Source organism: Ambystoma mexicanum, chromosome 3q, assembly GCF_040938575.1.
Source record: "Ambystoma mexicanum isolate Mex_15411 chromosome 3q, UKY_AmexF1_1, whole genome shotgun sequence".
Classification (NCBI taxonomy): Eukaryota; Metazoa; Chordata; class Amphibia; order Caudata; family Ambystomatidae; genus Ambystoma; species Ambystoma mexicanum.
The window spans coordinates 1,068,968,921-1,068,993,874 of record NC_090926.1 but is presented as its reverse complement, the minus strand read 5'-3'; the positions used below and the strand labels follow the sequence as shown (position 1 = coordinate 1,068,993,874).

The window sequence follows — 24,954 nt, the reverse complement described above, 5'->3', positions numbered from 1 at the left end:
GTCCATCTCCAACATGGTGGTAACTCTAATCCATTTGTCAGACCCATGGACTAGGGGACTAATCCCAAAAGATCCGATGTGATGGCATGGCTAATACTCTTCTCTTTTTGTTGTAGGTTGCCGTACCTGCAGCTTGGCTCATCCCCAGGTCATTGGCCAATTTGAGTGATGGACAGTGGGGTGATGCGGGTGCTGCTGCTCCTGGGACTCCTTCTGGGGGGGCCATGTTCCACTGAGAGCCGGAAGACCTGGAGAAGACGAGGGCAGCAGACACCATTACCTGTGGCCACCCACCGGAGTGATGCAGCAGCACAGCCTGTGGAGAGCTTCCCGCTGGACTTTACCGCTGTGGAAGGAAACATGGACAGTTTCATGGCCCAGATCAAGAGTCTGGCACAGTCCCTATACCCCTGCTCTGCACAGAAACTGGAGCATGACATGAAGCTCCACCTTCTGCACAATACCTCCGTCACCTGTAACGACGGCAGTCCAGCTGGGTAAGACCGTGGGAAATGTGGGGTGCTTGAAGGAGGGTATTGTCAATAGAGCGGAGTTAGCTATGGACTTGGCAGGGGTAAGGAGTCCCAAGCCCAAGCAGTGGGGGAATTGTGGATAGTTAATAGAAGTGCAGTGAGGCTGCGGGATCTGCAGCTGGGGAATGTTTGGTATATGTGTATCGGACTGTTTGCATTGGATAGGTCACTTGCCAATCCAAATCGGTGGCTTAAAAGTTAATTGCATATGACCTTTACCCTCTCCTGTGCCAAATCTGCTGACTGAAAGTTGATAGTCACACAACCTCATTTAAGTTAACTTGTTTGCGACTTATTTGCAGAACTATGTTGTCCGGTCTTTTATCGTCACCTTTGCTGGATCGACTGACCCAATGCTGATAGTCATGAGTCATCCGATCAAGAGACATTTCCTTGTACTTAAAAGTATGTGCCTTTCCTTGATCCCTTGTACTGCGAAACATGTGCACATTGTACATTCCTCGTACTGTGGAGCATGCACTCTTCATACTGTGGAACACTTGCATTTCTGTACTGTAAAGAATGTGTCGCACATTCCGTGTAAAGCTGAACAAGTTCACCGTTTGCACTCTGTAACCCAGTGCACCAAGCGAGGCCTCCACAGCACTGAACCAAGTGCGCCAAGCAGACGTGAGTGTCTTACCCATCTCCGATGTTCCGCCCTCTGCCGTTTCCGGAGGAGTCTGTTCTCTGTGTGAAAATATGGAAGGCTGTGACTGAAATCAAAGCAGACCTCAGCCAGGCTCTGCCATGATCTCATTGCCTGCTCAGGGAACAATGCCACATGGATCCTGTAATCCATGACTTCAAAGGATTCTACAATCCTTAGCTTTGTAGGAGGCTGAGGCCCACGCCCAGCACCTGTGCAGTGGATTAGCTCCGGATCTCCGCACTGCACTCCCTCTTCCACACTCGCCACTGCAAGAAATGTGAGTGATTTAAATTGCCCTGTAGGTGTTATGGGGAACGTTGACATGTGCTGTATTTGTTGTGTACAGGAGGCAAGCATTGTACTGCTGCTGGGTGTGCTTTTGGTATTTACTATAGCCCTGCCAAAGCTCTTTTCTCCCACTGGACAGTCTTTTTGCGGAGTATGTTGTTGGGCCTCTGCTCTGGTTGGTGGGTATGTTTGAAGCAGTGGTATTTATTCACTAGTGTTGATGGGTGAGCAGCAGTGAGGGTCCGTTGATGGAATTGATGTTATGTTATAGGTTCTTATACCGCGCACTGTCACCACCTGCGTGGTCCCTTTGCACTCTGGCAGATCTGTAAGGCAAGAGGATAAGGGGGTGGGGGTGTAAGCTGTTGTGCGAGGCTATGTGTGGTTTGTTTTCTTAGGTGAGAAATAGTGTTGGTCCTTTGCTATTGTTTGTATGTGAGGAGCAGTGATGGTCTGTATCAATATTAGGCATTGGTAGATAAGCAGCAGTTAAGTCTTGGTGTTGGTAGGCGAGCAGCAGCAATGGCCCGCCCAGTATCTGGGCTTGGTAGGGGAGCAGCAGTGAATGTACGATTTTGCTTGCTGCGAGCAGTATCTTGCATGTGGCAGTAGAGGGTCCTCTGGATGATCTAGTGGCTTTGGATTTGAGCATTTGATTAATCGGGAGTCAGGCTAGAGCTTTCAGAACTTGTGCTAGGTGGTCCATAAGCTCCTGGCACAGGACGAGAGGTGAGTGATGTAGTTAGAAAATAGTTGCAACTTTGCCAACGTTTTGTCATCGAGGTCGCCGTCTATGCTGTTTAGAGATGCCCATGTGGCGGTTTACTGGAGCCATTTTGTTGTGTCAGGAGCAGCAGATGAAGTTTTCCATTGAGCGGATGGAGGTTGACTGCCAGGTAGTGCCATCGACCGAGAATAGAATAAGGTGTGAGCTCTGCAGTGATTCCCGCACATGCTCCACTGTGGGTACAGGCACTGCACCCCGACGTCTCCCCATCCCTTAGTCTTCCTATCCCGCTTTCCCCACACACTGTCCTTCACACAATCCCCACGAAGAGGTGGATTCGACTGGTGATTCTGCATTATTGTCTAGAATGAGTTACCCGTCTGAGTTCGTCGATGGCGCTGACGGTGCCACGTGATTACACATGTTGTTACGTTTCAGCTTTGGACGCAGGGGATGGGCAAAGAAACATGCATGTTGGTTCGTGTTTTGAGTTGTAGATTTCATTTTCAATTGATACTTTAAAGTAGTCGTACATTTAAGAAAAAAACCGTCCAGGTATCGTATACCTCACGTGCTCTCACATGATAATCTTTAGTTGTATATAAACATCGTGTTTTACTTTGTCATAGATTAATATCAAATGATACATTAAATAATTGGCGCCATAATGCTCAGTGGTTGATCATCTGGGACAGTGGTGGCGCGTTCAGAATGTGTCGCAGGCTGATGGTCGTTGGCGGTTCTTGCATCAATAACCCGTGACGCATTCGTTTTCGAACGCGAGTCCTCGGAGGCCTAGTGCTGGCGCGCGCTTAGTAGAGCCGCTCGTCGTGTTGTCGCGCTCCGGGTTGCTCCGCTGCCCGGGGTGGGTGGCCCCCACCGCTCATTCCCAAACACGCCTGGAATGGCTGCGCCCCGGGAGCGGGGTTGCTCTTGGCAGCGGATGAAAGCCTGGTGGCGCGCGGCTGGCGGCGGATGAAAGGCCGCAGTGGCGGGCCGCCGGAGCCCGCGCCAGGCTGCCTTTCATCCCCGGCCGCGCTCAGCCATGCTGACAGCTGAGCACTTTTACTCCTTGTCCTTCGCTTCTCTTGATATTCTAATGAGGGGGCATTGCAGGCTGCGGCTATCGGCGACCTGCACCCCCCCACAAGCCATCCCTCTGCCCATCCCCCACGCCCTGCAGTGGACTCAATCACCCCATTCACTGCTTTCTGTTTTTTTTCTCCCCTGCAGCTTCTACCTCAAAGAGTCCAAGGGCAGCAGGCGCTGGCTGGTCTTCCTGGAAGGTGAGTGCCTCTTAATTCAGGATTTAAGCCCTGCCGCCGCTCTTGCATGACCTTCACCCCCCCCCTGTCTGTGAAAATTAGAAAGCAAATAGCATATACTTGGAAAATGAAAGTACGTATGATTCCAAAAGTATGCATGGCTCCTTTCTTGTTAGTTTGACAAAACATAGAGCAGTGGACCTACTGCCTTCAGATATTAAGCCAAACCTAGGTAATTTGGCCCAATACTCTCGACTTCCTGATTAAACCACTCTAAAACACAACTTGACAAAATCCCTGAGCAACATTCTTTAGTGGTTGAAACAAACCCCATCACTAGTTTCCCCACTGTTCCCCAAGCTCACAAACCTACGTTTCTGTATGACCTCGCCACCAACCTTCTAAAATTTAAAAAGTCAATGAAGGTACCCCATGAAACCCTCCCTCATCCATAAACTAGGCACTATACATACAAATGAAAGCCCATTTACCAGGAACTCCAATCCCAGACGGGTTTATGTAGCTATGCCCAAAGGGCCGACCCAACGCTAGAGGGCTCGTTTTTTGAACAATATGGCCAGTTTTTGGGCCAAAATAGACCAGTTTGATGATTGGAAATTAGTATTTTCGACTTATATTTGTAACCAGATGTGCCTTTAAAGGCCCTATTATCAAAATGTCCACAACACTCCCCCCTCTTCTCCTTGGTTAGTAATCAGTCTGTCACAAAACTTTTATATAAACCCATGTATCCTAAATGCAGCCCATGGGTGTTTGTTTTCCGAGACAAACCTTTTTGAATGTCCTTAACTCACCTCTAGAAAGACTTCTACCACCAACCCAGTAAATAAAGGTGTCATAGAAGTATGCTCTTTTAATGGGAAGTCCCATTTCAACTGTGCCACTGCCATACGGACACTCTTTTTATGATCTTCTTTGAGGGCCTCCAAGGGAGGAGGATTATTTGAATTTCTCAGGTCTTTGAATTATATAAGTTTACAATCTACCTAAGTGCAACCTGTGTTGCACTTTAGTTGGGGAAATTCTAAAGCTAGATACGACCCATGTAGTTCCATTGGGGGGGTTTCAAGTCTCAATCCTTTGAAATCTCCCAAAGGGAACTATATGGTTCTGATAAATAAGGGGCGTCCTCTTGAAAACGTTCCAGTTTAAAGGTTGCCTGCTGGCACTTAGCTCACTTTACCATAGTGTTTCTCACAAGATCAGTGCTCCATCACCATTGTAAAGAGGGGAGAAAGTACAGCACCACCCTGAACTCAGTGAACACAAATGATTACAACTGCACCCCATTTACTGTTATCCTAACCCCAGACTCTTTATAGATTGCCCCCCTCCACTGACATACACTCAACCCACATTTTTGAGCCTTTCTGCGTGAATTTGTTTTTGGAGACATCTTGAAATGACTTTCAGCATCTAGGGAGGTAACTAATTACCTCCTAATCTGCATTTGTTCTATGGCTTGTGGGCTGGGCCAGACTGATGCAAACAGATATTTCTCCTTTGCTGTGGTACAGAGCTATTGTATAATTGTAGACCCTCTTGAGTGGCCACCATTCAATTGAACAGTGCTTTGTGCCTCGCTCACTCTAAATAGAGGGGTTATCAAACTTTTGGCAAATATTTATGGCTTACCTTGCGATGTACTGTGAGTTTTTCCTAGGGGCAGAGTTTGTTCCTCAGAGACCCAAGGTTTCACTAAAAATCGTTGGGTACGTTTTCCTAAAAGACAATTCATGGGGGTCAGATAGAAATTGTTTGAACCAGACAAACGCTGTATAAGGGAGAACCAAGTTCTGCTCCCCCGTACCCCATTTTAGGGATAATCATCTTCAGCATGTTGGAAGTCAAGGATGACTCCTTCAGAACATCGCTATTCACATTTGATATTGTAGGAAAACCTATTTCTAAACAAACTCTACAATAAGACTGTGTAGCTCCTTAATCTAAGGTATTCTATGTCATGCCAAATTTCTTTTATAGCTTTTATTATTTCACTCAGTTGGATTGAGTTTCACATGTGAGCCTCTTTAATCTCCATTCAACATGGGAATCTTCGTCCCTTCAGCTAACCCATCTTTTCCTCCTCCTCCTCCTCCCACATGTCTGCCGTTCTGCGTTCTATAGTAGCTCACAGTTCCCTTTTATTCAAAGTGCCCTTTTAAAGCCCTTTCCCAATGGTCTTTCCCTTGTATGCTTCTGCAGTCTGTATGTGTGACAAATCAACTTCCAGGTCACCAGTGTTCCAGGGATGAATATCGGTTTCTAAACCATCAATCAGCCCCATACCTTTAGTACACCAGAAGGGATCCTAACAGATTGGAAACAGATGAAAATTATAAACCTCCTTGTCCAATTTTGGTAACGTGGACAGAACGGCAGGCTTATCTCCAAAAGGTTGTGGATTGTTAGTTGCAACACCGCGAAAATACAATTATTACCCAATGATAAAAGGGACTGTGCAGTCAAGGTTGCATAAAAATATCTACTTTATTATTTCACAACAGACAGTTCTAGCAGCGCTACGGAATACAACCCACCCTGTAAAGGAATGCAGAAGACAGACCGTTTCATAGAAGGAAAAGGGATGCCCTCTGTATACTGTCAGGAGGGTAGTCAGTATGGTAAATAATCGCAACAGTTCCAGTATACATGGCTTCAGCACAAAGGGAGCAATGGGTCTTAAAATATCTCTGGGGGGCCTTCGGAGAAAGACCAGGGGGATAGAACCAACATGTACCTTGTGCTATAGGCACTCTTGGTGGCTGAGTTGGTTTCAGGGCACTTTGCAGCTTCTGTGACAGAGTTCAAGATGGGAGATGGCCGTGGCTATCGGGAGGCAAACGGTTTGGCTAGTGAAACTGGATGGACAGCTGCAGGCTGGCCTACATGGTTGCTCTGGGTCAGGAATCTGTCTCAGTGCTGGTCGGCGGTTCTGAAGCACTAGTCGAGATGTCTCGGAAGTCTTTAAGCGACTGTGGTGCAACTACGGTCAGCTTTGCAGTCAGCTGCAGCTCGAGGTACCCGACTGGCTCGAAAATGTCCTTTAAGGTGGACATCGGTAGACACTAGTTGGTGCACTTCTAGCTTCTTCACTGGGCTCGTGTCATCCTTTAAGCCAAACGGCCTAAAGCTGAGGAGTGTGCAGCAGTCAGTTGCCTTGTCCTTTGTTTCGGGTTAAGGGACCTTGTGGCACTTCCCACTTAGGAAGCTTGCTGCAGAGCCTTGTAGGGCACGCTGTGTGCTGGCTGGGTAACGGTTCTGGAGCTGCTGGAGGTCCGACTGAGTTCTGGATCCTCTGTTTCCTGGGAGATGTTTAGGGAAGGGATCTTGCTTCCCTTTTTGGAAATCCTGGCCTTCCCTCACTGGTGGAAGATGTAAGGCAGACTGTACCTTCAGCCAGGGTCCAATGATGAGGTCTTCTTGCTAAATCTTCAGATGATCTTTAAAAAGAGGGGCTCAGACCCCTTTTAAAGCCAAATGGACCAAAGGGATTGGTGCAGTCTAACGCTACCTTAATGAACCAATCATGTGTCCCCACCAACAATCTCCTGTATGCATGAGGTCATAACCAGAGTGCCTTGCAACAGAAAAGGAAAAGGGGTGAAAACATGTAATACTAAATCCTACACATATTCCTGTCTGTTGTGGATCAAAGGGTATCTCTGGTTAATTGAGCTCTCTGTGGTTCTTGATTAAAGTGGCAGGTCTTCCTTGAAGTTGCGGCAAGACCAGACATTCTGGCTTCTGCAAACCACATACTCGCACCTTTATGAATGGGCTTTCCTTTCTCCTTTGTTAACCTCTGCAGCCAGGTACCATGTGGGCCTGTTTGAAGTACACTCAAAGGGGAAAGGTTTGGTCCTTCCGCCCTCTTCTGGAGATACATACTCCTCTTGTCCTATCCCAACTAAATATGACTGTGGGGGTGGGGGGGGGGTTAAAGACTGTGCCTTTAAACTGTGTCCATCCAGATTACACTGGTGTATGTCATGCGGCGAGCATAGGAAAATGTGTGTGAATTAGGCCCACACATTTTCCAGAGTTTGATCTACCATCATTCAGTTTTATTTACAAATTTCACACAAATTCCAGGTGAGCGCACACCCACCGTGCAGATGGTAGAGTTCCTCACAGTGTCCCTACTCCCTACTGCCTTTTAGTACTATCGGTACTGAAGGTTTCCCTAGATTACTTTGTAGCCCTCTCCATTTGATCTGCCATAAACTATTTCTTATCCCTGCAACATCTCGTAGTCCTGGTCCTAAATCATTGCCAAGGCTCTTATTTTCCCACTTGAGCTTTTTCTCCACCAAAGCTTGAAGCCCCTTTCTGTGTGCCTCAACATCCATTAGCCACCTACTCACCCCCAGTGTCCTCAAAGCTATTCCATATTGAAAGGAATGTATTTTGATCATGCTCTTTCTATAACCGAATTCCATGTGTCCTTGGCTTTTTCCTCTATTCAAACAGTATCCTTCAAAATAATACTGTTATCCAAACAAAGTTCTGACACGCCATATTGTTTTTGAACTCTAGGCTATAGTTAACAATTTCACGCGACAGTACTACTAAACAAATAAGGGTATAGGATTTGTGTGCCTCTGAAAACGAAATAAAAACCTCCTAGTTTCTGTGCTTGTATCAAACTATGCATCGACTAGCTCTCCTCTTTGAAAACAGGAAAAATGGAACAGCCTAGCTCTTCTGCATCTCCGTGTAATCGCTCCTCCTATCCCCACCCAGTAAGGCTTTGCATGTATTTTATTTATAAAGCGCTGTACACAAATACAACAGCTGTGCAAATCACTGGCTAATGACAAATCCAGTATTCGAGAGAAAGTAATTGGTCTTTAAGGCCAGAACAGAAAAGGGGTAAGGTAAGAGGAAATGGAGCGAAGTGATAGAGGGAGCGTGTTTCAATGTAGAGGAGAAAAGAGTGAAAAAGAACGATGGCGGGTTCTGAGCAAAAGGTGGGCGGGGAACACAAAGAAGTAATTGAGACAGGGAACGTAAACAACGAGAGGGAGAATAAAATGATACTAAGGAAGAGGGATAGGAGGGGCAATATTCTGAAGAAATTTGAAGACCAGGCAGAGAAAGTAAAAATTCAAATGTGAATGAAAGGACAGCCAGTGAAGAGATGAGAGCATAGGAGAGGCAGTCATTTAGGGCAAAAGAGCACAAGAGATGGATATATGAGTTATACATATATATTAGAAGGTACCAAGCTAAGATTCAGGAAGCCCAAAGCGGAGGCATGAACAATAAAGTCGAGAGACGATAAGGGAGGAGTTTAGCAGTTTGAAAGCATGAAATGTAAGAAAAAGCAGTGCTTTGCAAATGTTAAAGAGATGAGCCTTACAGGAATGAGAAAAAGTATAAATGTGCAGAGTAAAAGAAGGGGAAGAATCCAACTGCATGCTGAGATTGCGAGCTGTTAAAGGAACAGGAAGGGTGGAAGGAAGAAAAGAAACCGAAGCAGCACGCTAGGGAGGAGCAATGATGGAGGCAGGAAAGGAAAGAGCATCCGTCTTAGAAGAGTTAAGAAAAAGGTAGTGGCTGGCCATCCAAGATTGATTTCATGCCTCCTAGCCTTTCAGAGCGGCGTGAATGGAGGAGGCGAAGGCAGATAAGGGAAGAAAAAGCTAAGTGTCATCAGCATAGAAGTGGTGAGACAGACCAAAGGATGAGATTATAGAGGCGAGAGGGCAAGTATAAATGGAGAAAAGAAGAGAACCCAGGGCCGAACCTTGTGGGATGCCGTGATGAATTGGAAACGTAGAGGAGGGTTTGCCTGCCCAGAATACACCATAGTTACAATTGGACAACTGGGACTTAAACTGGTATAAGACGGGCACAACATATTCAACGGAAGAAGGGAATGGTTGACAGTGTCCGAAGCGGGTGACAAATTAAGAAGAAACCAGAAGGGAGGATTGTTTTTTGCATACTGTGCAGAAAGAAGTGAATAACAGATGGAGAGCAAGGTAGTCTCTGTGGAATGATGAGAGCCAAAACCAGATTGAAAACGAGGAAGAACGCTGGGGGTAATAAGAGGAGACTTGAAAAAAGCAGAATTGGAAGTTGATGTAATAGCATAGTGCAGAAGAGCGACCCTGGAAGAGAAGTAAGAAGCAGAGTCATTGGCTGAAAGGGACAAAGTCAGAGTAAGACCAGAAGAAAGGTTTGGGGAAGGCGATGGGGGTGAGTAGAATAGGAGTTAACGAGATTATAATAATAGGACCCCTTAGCAAGGAAAAGAGTAGTGTCAAATGAAGAGTGAAAAGAAGATGGAGTAATGGAGTCGGATTCAGATTGAGCATGCCCTACCACATCAGCATCTCTCTTAATGGGATCTTCACTTTGTGGAACAGTCCCCAAATTCGTCTTACCCCTTCCAAGAATATCATTTTGTCCTAGTTCAGGCAATATATTCAGACCAATGTAGCAATTATTTCCACCACAAAGTACACCCCTTCCCTTACTCCTCAGCTGACACTGTTGCCAAGCATTTTGCACAGATCGAAATACCAACACTTTTCGGTTTCATTTGAAAGGTGTATAATATTCCTGTCTGTTGAGGACATTATTTCTGGTCTCCTGAATGAACCTAATTAAGAAGCCTCCATTAAAATACTTACTTTTTTTCTCGAGCATAAGGCCACCTCAGAAGTTATTCCATAAATGATGAAAACAAGGGTAAATGCAAATGGGGCCACCCAGCTGCACCCAGGAGGCATTCCCTAAATTGGCAAACCGCTTGGAGGTATTCCGGATGGTGCTCCCTCTTAATGATGCTCTGCCCTTTGTCGTGGGCCATGTATTCGCTGGTTTGTCCTGTGCCCCACACCGAGGGCAAGCTGATCTTATCCCATCTTTATCATCTTAGATTAGCTCAATCAGTGATTTGAGCTAATCTATTTTTGAATTTTGCCCCTCGTTAAGTTGGTACAAATGCTCAGTTTCTTTGAAGTGGATGGGAAAGGTAATTCTTTAAAAGCGCTGTCTTGTTTTTCTTGCTCTCCAAATGTCCTGAGTCTGCTAATATGAAAATATGTAATTGCAAAAGAAATGACTACCGTAGGCGCGAATGATTAAAAAAATAATTTCAAACCTTTTTAAAGTGTCCCTGACTGGAAGGCAGTGGAGCGCTGCATAGGACAAAACACAAGAAAAGTGTGATGCTGGGAACGCATCAGAGGGGCAGGGCCTCTGAATCCTTGTCCTTTTTTGCCTTATGTATGTTCTGACTTGTTTTCCGTGCAGGAATTCATGTGGGACTCCTGACGTTGCGGCTCTTCCTGTATTTGGTTTGGTGCTCAGACCCTTGGCATACCCTTATGGCACCCATGGGTGGGAGTACAACCCTGTACTCCTACTTTGTTTTTGGGCACCTGTGTGTGACCCACAGAGCAGTGTATGGGCTGGTGGCAGCTCTGTGCTGAATTGACAGGTGCCTTGAGCGTCCTCCATTTTGGGATACCCAGGCCCTGTCATTGGAATCAGTGGATTCCTGATGGAGACAAGATGGCCTCCGTGGCCTCTTGCTTTCTATCGCCTGTTACCTTATTTTTCCCGAAGTCCCGGGAAGCCTCGACTCTGTCCCTTCCCCCTGGCTGTATGTTGTGGGTACACCCTTGGGGTGAGACCTGGGTGAATGGAATGTGTGACGAATACGCATTCTGTGTTATGGGTGTCTAATATCTGGTGTTTGATACAATGACTGAGACGGCCCTGCCCGAAACTGGTATAAATGCAGTGTGTAGTGTTGAATTGCAGAGTACTTGTCAGAATCCACATTCTGTGTTATGAGTGTCTGGATGGAGAAGAATGGCCTGAATGTACAGTGTGCCTGATTGGCGGAAGTTGATACTTGATACTTGGTGCTTACTTTCGAAGCCGAGCCGGAAGAAGGTGAACTGCTGGTCCCTTCCATGTAATCTAAAAGCTGCTGTGCCGTCAAGAACTGATCCAAGAGAGGACCTGGTAAGGAGACCTCTTCCCGAGTTATGAGGGACCATCATGCACCAGCCGATCTTTGCCAAAGCTCCCTGGTAGACAGACCTACGAAAGGCTGCCGACCGGAAAAGGGGACCGCCGAGGAGAACAAAGAGAAGCACCGCGCAGCCGCCCACTGTCGCCAACCGGAGCCGCCGTGCTCCCGTTTGCCTAAGAACATTTGATCCAAGGACTCCCTTGTTTATCACCGTGAACCGCTTTCGTCCTGCCGGAGAAAGTGGAGGCCGCCGACGACTGAGGAGAATCCGCTGGTGGGTTTCCCGCCACCTGAAGACCTCAGATGCCGACAAAGCTACTGAAGCCAGCCACGGTCACGTCCCGTTCGCCGACGTCAGACCACGACACCCATGCTGGGCCAAAGTTCTTCACTAACTCTTTGCAGCAATGAACCATCGTTGTTGAGGTGCACCGCATGCCTCCCCTGTTGCAGGACGTTTTCGGTCACTCGTCACTGCTAGGACCGAAGCTGCTGCCTCAACGGCAATGTACACCTTTTCTTCATCTCGGAAGTTCGACGACCCATGGCTCCTGCCTGAAAGGGAGTGCACTCAAGAAGGGCCTGTCGATTCCCTTGTAGTGCATCTTCATTTACAGGTTGCCCAGGTGGGGGGGGGGGGATCCTCACAAGGAACTGTGTCTAGATAACGGGGCCAGTAGTCTGCCAATTGTCTAACCAACTTATCTTCCTCCTAAATCTATGATTGATATCGCTTTACTGTGTTGATTGGTATGCTATTTTAACTGAGTACAGTTGATGCATTTTAATGAAATCAGACTAATAGTGGTACCACCTAGAACTGTATATATTTACCATTTCAGAATTGTCGGAGCACAAAGTGTATTATCGTGATTATTTATATAACCCTGAACCTTAATTATATAAAGACTATTTTAACTAATAGAGTGTGTGGCCGTTCCTTTGTGGGTGCTTTGGGACTACACTGTACTTAAGAACCAGCCTGCATCACCTCCTGAGAAGGTAGGCCTTGATTGCTCGACCATAGCTACCCTATAGAGAATCATGGCTGGGATCCTCTGTGCCTCTCCTCTGCCATATAGAGAGCAGGAGTACAGACACCCCCTCCGGTTGCTTTACAAAATGCAACATAATTGATGGACAAATAATGCAATAAAAATGAATAGATATTTCAGTATATACAAATTTCATAATACTAAATTCCTAGAACTGTAAAAATAAAATAAAATGACAGAGAACAGAGTTTACGTCGGCTGGGAGACAAGGTGAATCTTACGACAAGCCAGCTTTTATAACAGTGAAATTTTAATTTGCCAATGACTGCTCTGAAGATTTCTTTGGAAACCAATCCCCCGTCCAAGTTAGCATTCCGACGGTAAAATGTTGGTGCAGGGCTTTCTTTAAAGGCCACAAATGTTATGTTTCAAGCTCCACTTCACAAGGAGATATTCTGCAGCTCCAGGCAAAGGGCAAACTCTAGGTGAAGGCAGTACAGGAGAGGGAGCTCTTCTCTAGAATTGCCTAGGGTTTGCCCACGCACTGTCCTTTTTGAAGTGCTTCCTCTTCCGAGTATGGCTAATCTGGGCATAGGGCATACACTACCTTACAGCAGGCATGTAAAGCAAAATTGAGACCAGCACTCCCAGTGAGCGGGTAGGGTTTCCCGGTGCTTTTCATGAGAGGCCTGGGCTCCCAAGGAACCTCCCAAGTAGGATACGCTATCTTGCAGGGGAATTGAGACGAGGCAGATCCATGGCTAGACACAAACTGCTGGATGTGCTCCGACTGAGTTCCTAGGAGCTCCTTGCTTATTGGAAAGTTGGCAACGGGAGTGTTTTTCGTTGTATGTAAAATGTTCCTACTGACCCATTTTGGAAGACTGCAATAACTTAGCTTTGGTTTATTTAATTTATATAGCACATAGACGAGGCCCGTAGGCATAATAGTGCTGGGAAAAGACACGCGTACATAAAAATCATCACACATAAGCTAGGTATAGTGAGACCAATATCGTAAAAATCATACATATACACAATCGAAATAAAAAATGTAGAATTTGAGATTCGTAGCTGCATTCTTAGAGGATGCTAGTAATCAGTTCATAATAACTTAGTTTAGTAGGAGATGACATAGTACTCACATTTTTGTATTTGCTCAAAAACAATGGTAGGTTAGTTTGGCCGCACCCAATAACAATCCACTCAGTATTGTCCAAGCAGCACCAGTTATTAATATGCAGCCTACGAAGGACTTTTAGGCCCTGAGTTCTCATGCAGCTTTGGCCTACTCTTTGAGGTAGCCAGGACAGGACTTTATTTTAAGGTATTCCTTTGCTTCTGCCTCCTTGGACTTCTTGACGTTGGTATATATAATATTCTGTGAGTGCAAAATGAACCTTCTCAGAGTTGGATCATCAATCGTTGGCATATGTGATTTCCTTAACCAAATGTCCTTTGAAGGTGGAGAAACCTATGTAAACTCAGACTCAACCCTAGATTAGCGTTCTTTCCAGTAAATGGAACCCCATCATGGTCGAAATCTGCTGAAGTCCTGGTAATAGACCTCAATTGGTCTACCTGCTTTATCCCAATATCCTTGAGTTCCGTAAACATTTCAAAATCAGCAGATTCGACTGGAGTTGTTTGGCAGAGCTGATCAACCTTAGCTTGACTTGGGTACGTTTGATAAGAAATATCAGATTTTAAGGTGTGTACCAGAGGGACCCTAGTATCCAGGGAATCTACCCATGCACTGAAATCAGCTACAAACGAACGTGTCAAGCCGCAACGCACTGGAATGGGCGCTTCTGAAATCTGGCAGAGACCCTGTCTCTGGCAGATTTGCTTCTGATGGTCCTTGAAGCACCTTGTGGTGGAACGCCCAATGATACTCATGGTTGTTTAGACCAGCCCCCTCCTCTTGCGCCTCCAAAGGCGACAATTACATTTTAGAGTCCCAATTAGTAAAGGTGCATCATTTCAAAACTGCATATGTTCCGACGCAAAGCCTTCTGGAAGGTTAAGGTGAAAAGGAGTCCGCTTGCCTCAGAACCAACTATGGTATGGTATATACATTTGGGAAGGAGACAAAGACTTCCAGGAACAAGAAATATGTTGGCCTGTAGCTTGGGATTGCTAGCCATTTCCCAACGAACAGATGTGTGGGGGTGACATCTATTTCTTGATGGGATAGTGAGATCCTAATTTGCCAAATCCCTAGTATAGGGCAGTGAATCCCTTTATCCGCAAAAGGCGGCATAGTATGGACTATGGTTTAAGGGAGGGCAGGCTGGCATTAATTAGCAAAATGATAAAAACCTGAGAGCTCTGATTTGTTATTTATTATGCACCTATACATAAGTCTTTCAAAGTGCAACCAGGCAAGGGAGTAGGAACAAGGGGAAGACAAGACAAACTATCTTACTAGATGTAGTGTTATTTAGACGGTACAAGTACGCAACAAGAAGTGCAGGGGAGAGGGTACAGGGGAAGTTCAGCCAGAGCAGCGGGGCTCTGAGGTAAGTGCAAGGAAGGCTGGGGCTACAGGGAGGAACCCAGCCCGGTAGTGCAAGGAAGCCAGGCAGCAGTGCAAGGTGGGGATAGGTGGCAAGTGCATGGGGCCAGGTTGGGAGGAGGGAGCTGGTACCCTGTAAGACTCTGAGGACGCCAAGCAGCCAGTCGACAGAATGATCAGGAGCTAGGGTAGGTTAGCAGGGTAAAGGAAGCAAGAAAGAAGAGCAGTAAGGAAAGGTCTTGAGGAGCTTCTGGAACTTAGATCCGGCTCAAGGCAGAGAGCGGCAGGGAGGCCATTCCAGAGGAAGGCACCTGCAAAGGAGAGACCTACCCCCCCCATTCTATGCTTGGAGAAACGACTGACTCTGAGAATTGGTGGTAGATGAGTGGAGGGCGCTAGAAGGAAGGTATTTAGGAAGAGATAGTTCAAGATGGTGAGGGCCACGGCCCCAGAATGCAGAGGGTCTTGAATCTTGCAGCTGCAGGTAGCCAGTGGAGGGATTGCCGTGCTGGAGAGATGCAGGCTCTGGGCTTGAGGCCAAGGATATGTCTCGCAGTCCTGTTCTGGATGAGTTGAAGAGGATAGATGGATTGAGAAAGGAGCTGTTGCAGTAGTTCAGCCTAGACAGAACCAGCACTCTGGAGACAGTGAGCTTCTGGGCAAAGGTGAGAAAAGGGTGAATAACTCTGAAGACGTGCAGCTAGAAATGGTCCTTCTTGGCAAGGTCTGTGATGTGGGGAGAGAAGGTGAGAGTGGAGTTGAAGACGATCCCAAGGTTTTTTGCCTCACAAGAGGGTGAGGGGAGAGGGCCCAAGGAGGGCGGCCAGAGTGAGGGAGGAAAAGCAGGTGCGGGGGTCCTAATGAGCAGGATCTCAGTCTTGCTGGCATTAACGCAGAGATTGTTAGTGGTGCACCATGCCTGAATAGTGGATAGACAGTCGGGGAAGAGCATGATGAGGAGGCAGAGGGTAGCCTGAAAGATAGCTGCGTGTCATCTGCATAACACAAAGTTAGAGGAAAAGGTAGAGATCAGTAGGGTCAAAGGGGCCAGATAGACATTGAAGAGCCACAATGAGAGGATATAGCCCTGAGGAACACCACATGTGGAAAGAGCGGCGGTGGAGAGAAAGGACCCCAACTGAACCTGGGAGGGTCGGTCCGAGAGGAAGGAGGTCAGCCACTCCAGGACCTGATCTGTGATGCCCAGGGTCTCGTAGAGACGATTAATCAGGATGGCCTGGTTGACTATGTCAAATGCAGAGGAAAGGTCAAGGAGAAAGAGGACCGAGGGAGAGCTGGCGGCAGACCAGTTTGTCTTGCCCAATGCCCCCCACTTTCGTTCAGCTACTCTGCACTTGTGTTTCAGCGCGTCCAGATCGAAGTTGTACCAAGAGTTGCACTTGATAGCAGGCTTCAGGCAGATCCTCATGACAGGGGCAAGGATATCCAGAGTGTTAGAGATCAAAAGGTGTAGGTTGGAAAGGGCTGTCAGAGTGGGAGTCAACAGCAGGAATAGGTGGGGGAGAAGAAATGTAGAGGCAAAGGTGCCCACTGAAACTTGCTTCATAGGTCTAATGAACGCAAAGGAAGGTAGCGGTGCTGGGTGGGGCTTCGCCATGGGGATAGGAAGCCTGAAGAAAGAAGGAAGCGGTCCGTCCAGGAGAGAGTAGTAGTAAGAGGATTAGAGAGAGGGAGGTCTGAAGAGAACATCCAAGGTGTGCGAAAATGTGGACCAAGGCTGTGAAGCCAGCGGTGCGGGCTGCACACCCAGTTACCACGAAGTGGTGTGATTACTTAACAAAATATCTTGTCTAATTATTCTTCAAGCGATTTCATTGGGTTTGTTTTACAATTCAAAGTTTTATTCGTTATCTCATTAGTGCTACACAGTTATGGGTCACTGGTTTAGCAGATGCATCACATGAGCTCTGGTTGGCCTATGCATTTCGGAGTATGTATCCTTCCTGAGGGCCAGCTCATCATGGTTAATATCTCGTCTTAACCAATTACTGGTTAAATCTATGCCCCACAATATACCAAAGTGCTACATAATTATAATAAACACATGCATTGTGATAACAATATTGGTTCAACATTGTGATCAGTTCATCATCATTAGAGAAACACGTGTCATAAAGACATCGTGAGTTGATAGGTGGTGAAACAATGAGGTTACCCCAAGCATTCATTAATGATAAAATGTGACACCGTCACAATCAAGCAGTATGTAGTCACCCCCACAGATTAATATCCACATTTAGTCAAGTCAACATAAAATGTATCATGACACGTATGTAAGTGTGGTTTCAATAAATCAGGAAAGTAAAGTCCATACATAAATTTCAAGTCAGGGCGGCACAGGAAGTAAATAAGTGTAATGAACAGAAAAAAGAAGGAAAATGCTACGTTAGCTTATTGTATATTCATGCATCATTCTGCGTACCAACTTGTAGTGTAAACTTAATGCACTGACCTGTGTTAATTTCCAGTGCGTAACCTAAAATTAAAATTAGTAGGGCAGCACTATGTAATCTGATCGCTGTTGGTGGCTAGCGCAATGCGGGCGCTGCAAGAAAAGCACAGAAAAATGCAATTCAGTACGGGAACTGACTAAAGGGCAAAACTATCTGCTGTTATGCCGTGTGTCGCATTTGGTGCTTACCTAGGGACCACTGAAGCCGTTCAACGAAGACGCCGCAGGTGCACGTGCTTCGGCCTGCTAATGTTAATGCTCCCAAGATTGTTAGGAGAATGTTGCCATGAATATGGCTTGGTGCCTGAATACGGCGGCGGCCATCTTGGAGTGATAAACCTAAATATCACGATTAACTGATGACGCCAAGATTACAAACTGTTTTTATTCGATAAACTCTTTAGGCAGTACCTAAAGGATTACGTCCAAAGTGATCTAACGTAAAGTGTAAAAAAACTGAAAATTAAAAAATGTGCCTGATACCTGAAAAGTGCTGCTATAATGTCTAGCAGCAAGTCCAATCAGCTGTGTGATGTGTAGGTACGAAAATCAAAGTGAACTAGATACAAAGATATGACGTAGTGATTACCCCAGGGGAACTATCTTGACTCGGATCGGTCAGAAAAACACATGATCACGGGTAACCGTAACTGGTAAGACTAAAGCTGTCATACCCTATTGGGGTCTCTGGTTGAAAAACCGATATGCAAAGGTATGTGATAAACTGAAACTGGAGTTGGATCAGTGTGTGTCCATAGCCCGTATCACAGATCCATGAAACGGTGTGTGAGGTACCGGTGGTGTTTGACTAACTATAAATAAGCCACGGATGGTTCGTTATGGTAGGTTCTTAGAGTGACTCTCAAGAGATGGTTAAAAAACAGGGGGGGGAAATCATTAAAGTGTAAGAGTAGTAGTAAAGAAAATATAACCTATTCATCTATGGATGATAATTGTGTCCTCTACATATATACTTGGGAACGGTGGTGGACATATATCCAGTAGGTGTGCCTACATAGTACTGTCTATCTCAAAGTACAAAATATAAACCTACGTGTGGTAACTTAAGATACAGTGTCACCTTTTTTGACATGACAACATTAAATCGTGTGTCTAGTGAAAATTGGTCAATGCATCTAAAGAATTCAGTCTATGTTTAGAACTACCACAGATTACCAATAGAAGAGAAAAACCAACCAGTGCGACCTTGGGGGTGCCGGACACCAGTCGAGTCTTGTCTTCTTCACAATAATTCCCCATGTTATAATAAATCCTGGTTAGACATTGTCAGTACAGTAACCGTAGCAGATGTGGAATAAATCCCATTATAAAAAACAGCTAAGGTCTAGTTCTTCGTTCATTCCATTCAGTGACAGTGAGTCAAGTCTTTCAATCCAGAAAGCTTCTTTCTGTGCTCGCCATTTCTTGATGTCGCGATTCAGGCCTTTTGTGAGTACCACTTCCTGTATGAGGAACCTAAATTGTGTGATTGAATGTCCATTGTCATTAAAATGTCTTGCGACTGCCAAAGTTCTGTTCATATTTCTGATATTAGATTTATGTTCATTCATCCTAATGTGTACTTTGCGCGACGTCTCTCCTACATAGTACTTCCCTCAGGGGCATTTGATCGCATAAATGGTGTTTTCTGATAGGCATGTGGAGTGTTGCTTAAATTTTATTTTCTCTCCTGTTTGTGGATGTGTAACTATGTTGCCTTTAATGACGTTATTGCAATTCCTGCAGCTCATGCATGGGTATGTTCCGGGATGCTTGTCTGGTTTGATTAGAGGTGCCTTACCCCTGGTATTCACTAGCATGTTGCGTAAATTGCTACTTTCCTGGTTTGCGAATACTGGGGGTTCTGGAAATAATGCTTTAGTTCTTTCATCACTAGTAAGTATATTCCATCTGTTTTGAATAATGGTTTTGATCTGTCTGCTTTGGATGGAAAATTTGGTTACGAGCACCAGTTCAGGGCTGGCACGTTCGGTTTTCTTGATGAATAGTTGTCCGTTTTGGCTCCGGCCGTGTTAAGATCTGTTTCTGGATAGCCCCTCAGTTGTAATTTCTCTTGTAACTTCTGAAGCTGTGTTTGACAGTCCTCCGGGTCACTGACAATCCTTTTTATCCTCAACATTTGCCTGTATGTTAAATTGCGTAGAGTGTTGGGAGGATGAAAACTCATGCGATGCAAGAGGTTGTTACAATCTGTTTGGTGTAAAGAGTAGTATTTATCTTGTTATCAGTGATTGTTTGTACAACCAGATAGTGGACATTAGGATCCCTTATCTCAAGTGTAAATTGGATGCGGTTGTCAATCCCATTGAGAAACACAAACTCTTGAAGTTCGTTCCTATTCCCTGTCCATATTTCGAAAATATCGTCTATGTACCGGACCCATGTTTTTAAATGAGGTTGCCATCTTGGGTTATTGAGCACATGTGTAGTTTCAAACTGGTACATAAAACAATATGCATATGTTGGTGCCATAATGGCACACATGGCCGTTCCTGATATTTGTGAGTAGCATTTGCCGTCATACTTGAAGCAAGAATTTTTGGAAATAAAGTCCAGAAGGATAATGAGAAATTCTTTATTGGCTCCAATTGCCCCTGTTTGCAGTAATAGGGCCTCAACTGCTTCTTGGCCAAGGTTGTGAGGGATACTAGTGTATGGGCTGACAACATCAATTGTATATAATATATCATCTGTCGATAATGTAATCGCATCCAATATTCTGAGAAAATGGGTGGTGTCTTAATGGGTTGCAGGAAGAAGTCGATATAGGTTCCAAGAGGTTGCAAGATGATTTGTGTAGCAGCCACTATGGGCCTCCCTGGTGGGTTGTCAAGACGTTTGTGAATTTTCGGTAAGGTATACAAATGGGGCATTATCGGATGTGCGGTCAACAGGTATGCTCTGGTTTTCATACTGATCCATTCGTCCTCAACAGCCCTGTCTAGGATCTCCTCTAGTTCTCTCTTGATGTCTTGCGTTGGATCATGTTGTAATTGCATATACGTATTGGTGTCAGATAGTTGCCGTAGACATTCTTCGTGATACTGGGTCGTGTCCTGGATCACTATAGTTCCACCCTTGTCAGCTGGTCGGATGGTGATGGTATCATCAGTGAATAGAGTTTTGATTTGCGATAGTTCGCCTCTGTTTAGATTGTGCCTCTTAGGTGCGTGATCTTCTTCAAATCATTGAGTACCATCTTTTGGAAAATGTGTATTGCAGGTATACTGATTGGTGGACAAAAAGTGCTATTTGGTTTGAACTCTATATAGTCAGTGGTTGTTGCAGATGTCGTGGTTGATGATGTAGTCTCAGCAAAGAATGTCTTCAGTTTCAATTTGTGAACAAGTTTATATAATTCAACTTGCGTTTTGAAATCTGTTGGTGCTGTATGTGGGCACGAATTTCAAACCTTTCTCAAGAGTCTGTATCTCTCGACTGGAAAGAATTATTTTGGAAAGATTGACCACTAAGTCCGATTTATTTGTAGCCTTATTAACAACCCTTGATTTCTTCTTCCTCCCTCTCCTTGTCCTCTTCCTCTGTCTAAAAAACCGGTATTAGCTGTATTTTTGGATTGTGTTTGTCTTGTTTCGTTCCCTGATGCGCTTGCTGTTTGGTGGTCTGTGACTGTGTTGTCTCCTTGCTCCCGAGTATCTGATTCAGAGCTATTACCACCACTGGAGGGTTTGTTGGGGCGTGGGCCTTGTTGTTGGTACGTGTCTGCCCAAGTGCATACCTCGTTATTGAGATAATCATATGTATCTCTGCGAAATGTTCTTATTTTTCAAGCTTCTAAATCCTGTTGGTAGATTTCCAATTTCTTGTTAATGTCGGCTAATATTTCGGTGAAGGATTCGCCGTCAGTGATGTCAATAATATCCTTAGAGAGGTTCTCAATTTCTTTCTCCAGCTGTTCAATGTTACTCGATACCTCATTGATGGCCAATAGGATTAAGTGAAGTGAACATCTTTTTTTATTTTTTTTATTTTTTATGAAAACTACAGTTTTAACATATAGAGAAAACTTTTGTTTCAAATGGTCACTTCGAAGATTGAGAAAAAACAAAACAACATCCCAAAGATTCATCACAATTAGTTCAAGGTTCAAAGGTTCAGAAATTTCTTTGAGGTGATTAATTTGAATTTGCTAGAACTAAAGCTAGCACGATTCTTCATTCGTGAGTAGACTAAGGACGACAGAAGGAAGATACAAGGATGAAGAGCAAAATTCAAATGCAACATAAACATAAACAAGCTTTGTCTCAAACTGCCAACAGACCGATTTCTGATCTATTAAAAGCCTAAGCACAAATGCTCTCAACAGATTCAAGTCAGAAAGTGACGAAGTCACGCCACAAGCCCTCGTGGGGCACGCCTAACTTGCAAGCACAGTTAGCATGGAGACTGAAGCAATATATTTAAGTAATTTACGATGGCACATACGTGTTTGACGTTATTGCCACTGGAAATTAGTTGCCACCAAGCCTCCATATCTCCATCTAAAGGCGCAAATTGGCTCAGGTGCTTTGAGCGTAAGTCGCAGATGGCTAGACAATCAAGAATTAGATGTTTTAAGGTTTCAGTGGACCCTCGACAAAAACGGCATAAATTGTCCTTCAGCGAGGCATCCTTTCTTTGCCATAGAATTTCCTTTGTTCTCAAAATATTTAAACGAAATCTTAGGAATTGCTCGCGATAATGTCTCGAGTAGCAACGCAAAAGATAGGAAGATTGTACGTTTAATTTTTTGTGGTCAGGACTCAGCCATTTTGAAGAGGCCAATTTCTCGTGTGCTTCCAGGTTGATAGTCCATGCCCAGATATCAAATTTTCGTTTCGCATGTAGTGGTCGTTTGAACAGATCGTAATTGCCAATTTCCGCAGCATCAACCCAATGTTGGACTCTTGAACGCCAATGGTCTAGTAAGCAGGCCCTGGTGGAGTCGTCCTCACCTGAGAAGAAACAGTAGGCCGCTGGTTTGCTGTTTTCTTTCATCTTTCGCATCAGTGCAATTGATTTCCAGATCATATGGCTATAAAGAGAGTTCAAGGACAGTTCATGTCTTAAAGTGATAACAGGGACACACTTCGGAAGGTTTAATGCACGTTTCCAGAAGCAACCTTCAAGCTGGTTCCAGGTGTTTTCATTTATGTGCCAGCTAGCTTCTGCACCAAAGGTCAGAATCGGTACCACCTTTTGTCGGTAGAACATTATGATCGGAGTTAGCGAAAATTTGCCGAAGTTTTTGTTTATTTTGGCCGCTTGAAGAGCCAGTCCTAGACATTTTACTTTCAGGGCGTCCACCCATAACTTTTCGCAGAGCAAATTATTGAACTGCACTCCAAGGTACTGTATTGAGTTTACATCTATTGAGAATTTGCTCCCATTTCTCCACAAAGTTCTTACTTTCTTTACAGAGTGTGGGACGTAATGGTATGCGTAGTCCTCTCGGTATCCTTTGGGCCTTGTAGTACCTACTGAGTGTTACCCAGTGGTCGAAGTGCACGAAAAGAAGTAGTGGAACTATGTTCCCTACTGGCCTGCACTGCTCCCCATAAACCCCATTGATGCGCCCCCACCCATGCACAATACAAACCCCAAAACACATGCACCTGATGTTTAAGGGAACATCCAGTGCAGTGCACTGAAAGTGCAAGTTTCAACATGTTCCTACACCTTTATTTTAAAACGAAACCGTTCCGGAACGCTTTCTTTTTAAAATAAAAGTATAGGAACGGTAAAACCTATTTAAAAGAAGTAGAGGAGCACCGCTCCCGCCCACTTCGACCACTGGTGATACCGCATGTAGTGTGCGATTGATTAACTTCCCGATATTATTTTCGAGTTGTTTGATCTTGCTCTGTGGATCGGCGCTGCTGTGGATGCGTATGGTATCCTAAATGAGGCCCAGTATAGCATCTGCTTCTTCTGCCGAAAAGCCCAGCGTTGTAGCTCTGTTGTCAGTAATATGTTCAATTTCGCCGTACGACATACTTATTATGGTGTGCCATGTTCAAATGAATCCACGGTGCGAGTCTGAGTGTGTCGACCAGAGGGTAGAATGGAGAGGGAAAGGGAGTTGCATAGATTGCGGGAAAGTCCAAAGGAGGGGACTGGGTCCAGGTGGATGTTGAAATCCCCAACATGGAGAAGATGAGAGGTAGAGGAAAGGAGAGAGAGAGAGAGAGAGAAGGCGAGGTCAGTCCATTCTGAGAGGAAGAGGGTGACCTGCCCAGGTGGCTTGAAGATGATGGCCAAGGTTAGAGAGAGGCCGGGAGAGATGGAGAGTCGCCAGGCCAGGCATTCAAACAAGGAATACATTTGAGTGGGGATGATGGAAGCAGGGATCCATTCAGGAAAGATCAGGGCCACTCTACCTCCGGGTCTGTTGGATCTGGGCTCGGAGAGGATCTTGTAGACCTCAAGGAAGAGTGTTTCAAAACTTGTAACAGAGCTGGCCTTGAACCGTGTCTCAGTAAGAGCGAGAACATCCGAGTCCAGGAGTTCAAGGAGGTGTTAGATGTCGGAGGAGTGTTTGACAGCTTAGCGACAGTTGAGAGTAGCCACATGGAGCAGGTTGCCACTTTTGAAAGACTTCCGGGGAGGGGTACAAGAGAGAAGAGTACCCATTTGGTGTGGCAGAGGAGGCAGAGTGGTGGAAGGAGGAGGCGGCAGAGGAGCCAGAGAGGTGGTAGATGGCAAGGAAACCGGGGTGGGGGAGTGTGGGTGGTGTCTTAATTACACAATTGTACCCAAACATGTTTTTTTTTTCTCTTTGTCTTACTTGTTTCAATTCTTATATAAATGCTGACTTAAATGCTTTAAGTAAAAAGATCTCCTGACTCATTTATAATAGCCATCATTAATGGGCTAAAAGGAAGAAGCAGAGAGAAGGGCAACCATAAAAGGGTCCATAGGTCGGGAGAAGGAACGACAAAAAGGATGTCAGTGAGTCTGTCTGGAGGAGGCACTGACTGGATTGGAGGCCAGGGTATCCTCCTTGAGCTTCTTCCTTCCATTCTTAGTGAGAGGAGTAGGATGATAGAGAGACGCAGTTGGAGAAGATTGGGGGGGGGGGGGGAATTGAGTGCACCATAGAGGGTGAGATGGGGAAAGGGTAGGAGTGAGGAGGAGAAGAGAAGGAATCATTGCACAGAGCTACGCCACCACACAAGGTGCACAGGAGGAGATTGGGGGGAACACTGCACAGAGCTATGCCACACAAGGTGCCCAGGAGGGGATTAGGGAACAAAGGCATAGGGAAACGGGTAACATCAGAGCAGAGATGAGTAACAAGAGCAGTAAACAAAGCAGTGAGTTGAAACGGCATAGGAGCCACCAGGGTCAGTTCAGCCTAGAGAGGAAAAAGGCCTAGAGGACACCAGTGGTAACCGACAGAGTGAGAGGGAACCTAGAGAAGAAGAGGAAGGCCTAGTGGATACATCAGTAGCCCGTGTGC

General features: G+C 45.4%; 1 protein-coding gene across 2 annotated transcripts in view; it reads left to right on the top strand.

Annotated features, from left to right (window-relative positions):
- Positions 1-24,954, top strand: part of NOTUM (notum, palmitoleoyl-protein carboxylesterase) — a 179,306-nt gene that overhangs the window by 65,231 nt on the left and 89,121 nt on the right. For both annotated transcript variants that reach the window (XM_069655311.1, XM_069655310.1), the window contains exons 2-3: positions 117-497; positions 3,434-3,486. In XM_069655311.1, coding sequence (XP_069511412.1) covers positions 169-497; positions 3,434-3,486 — 382 coding nt within the window. In that variant the 5' untranslated portion in view covers positions 117-168. The remainder of the gene's footprint in view (positions 1-116; positions 498-3,433; positions 3,487-24,954) is intronic.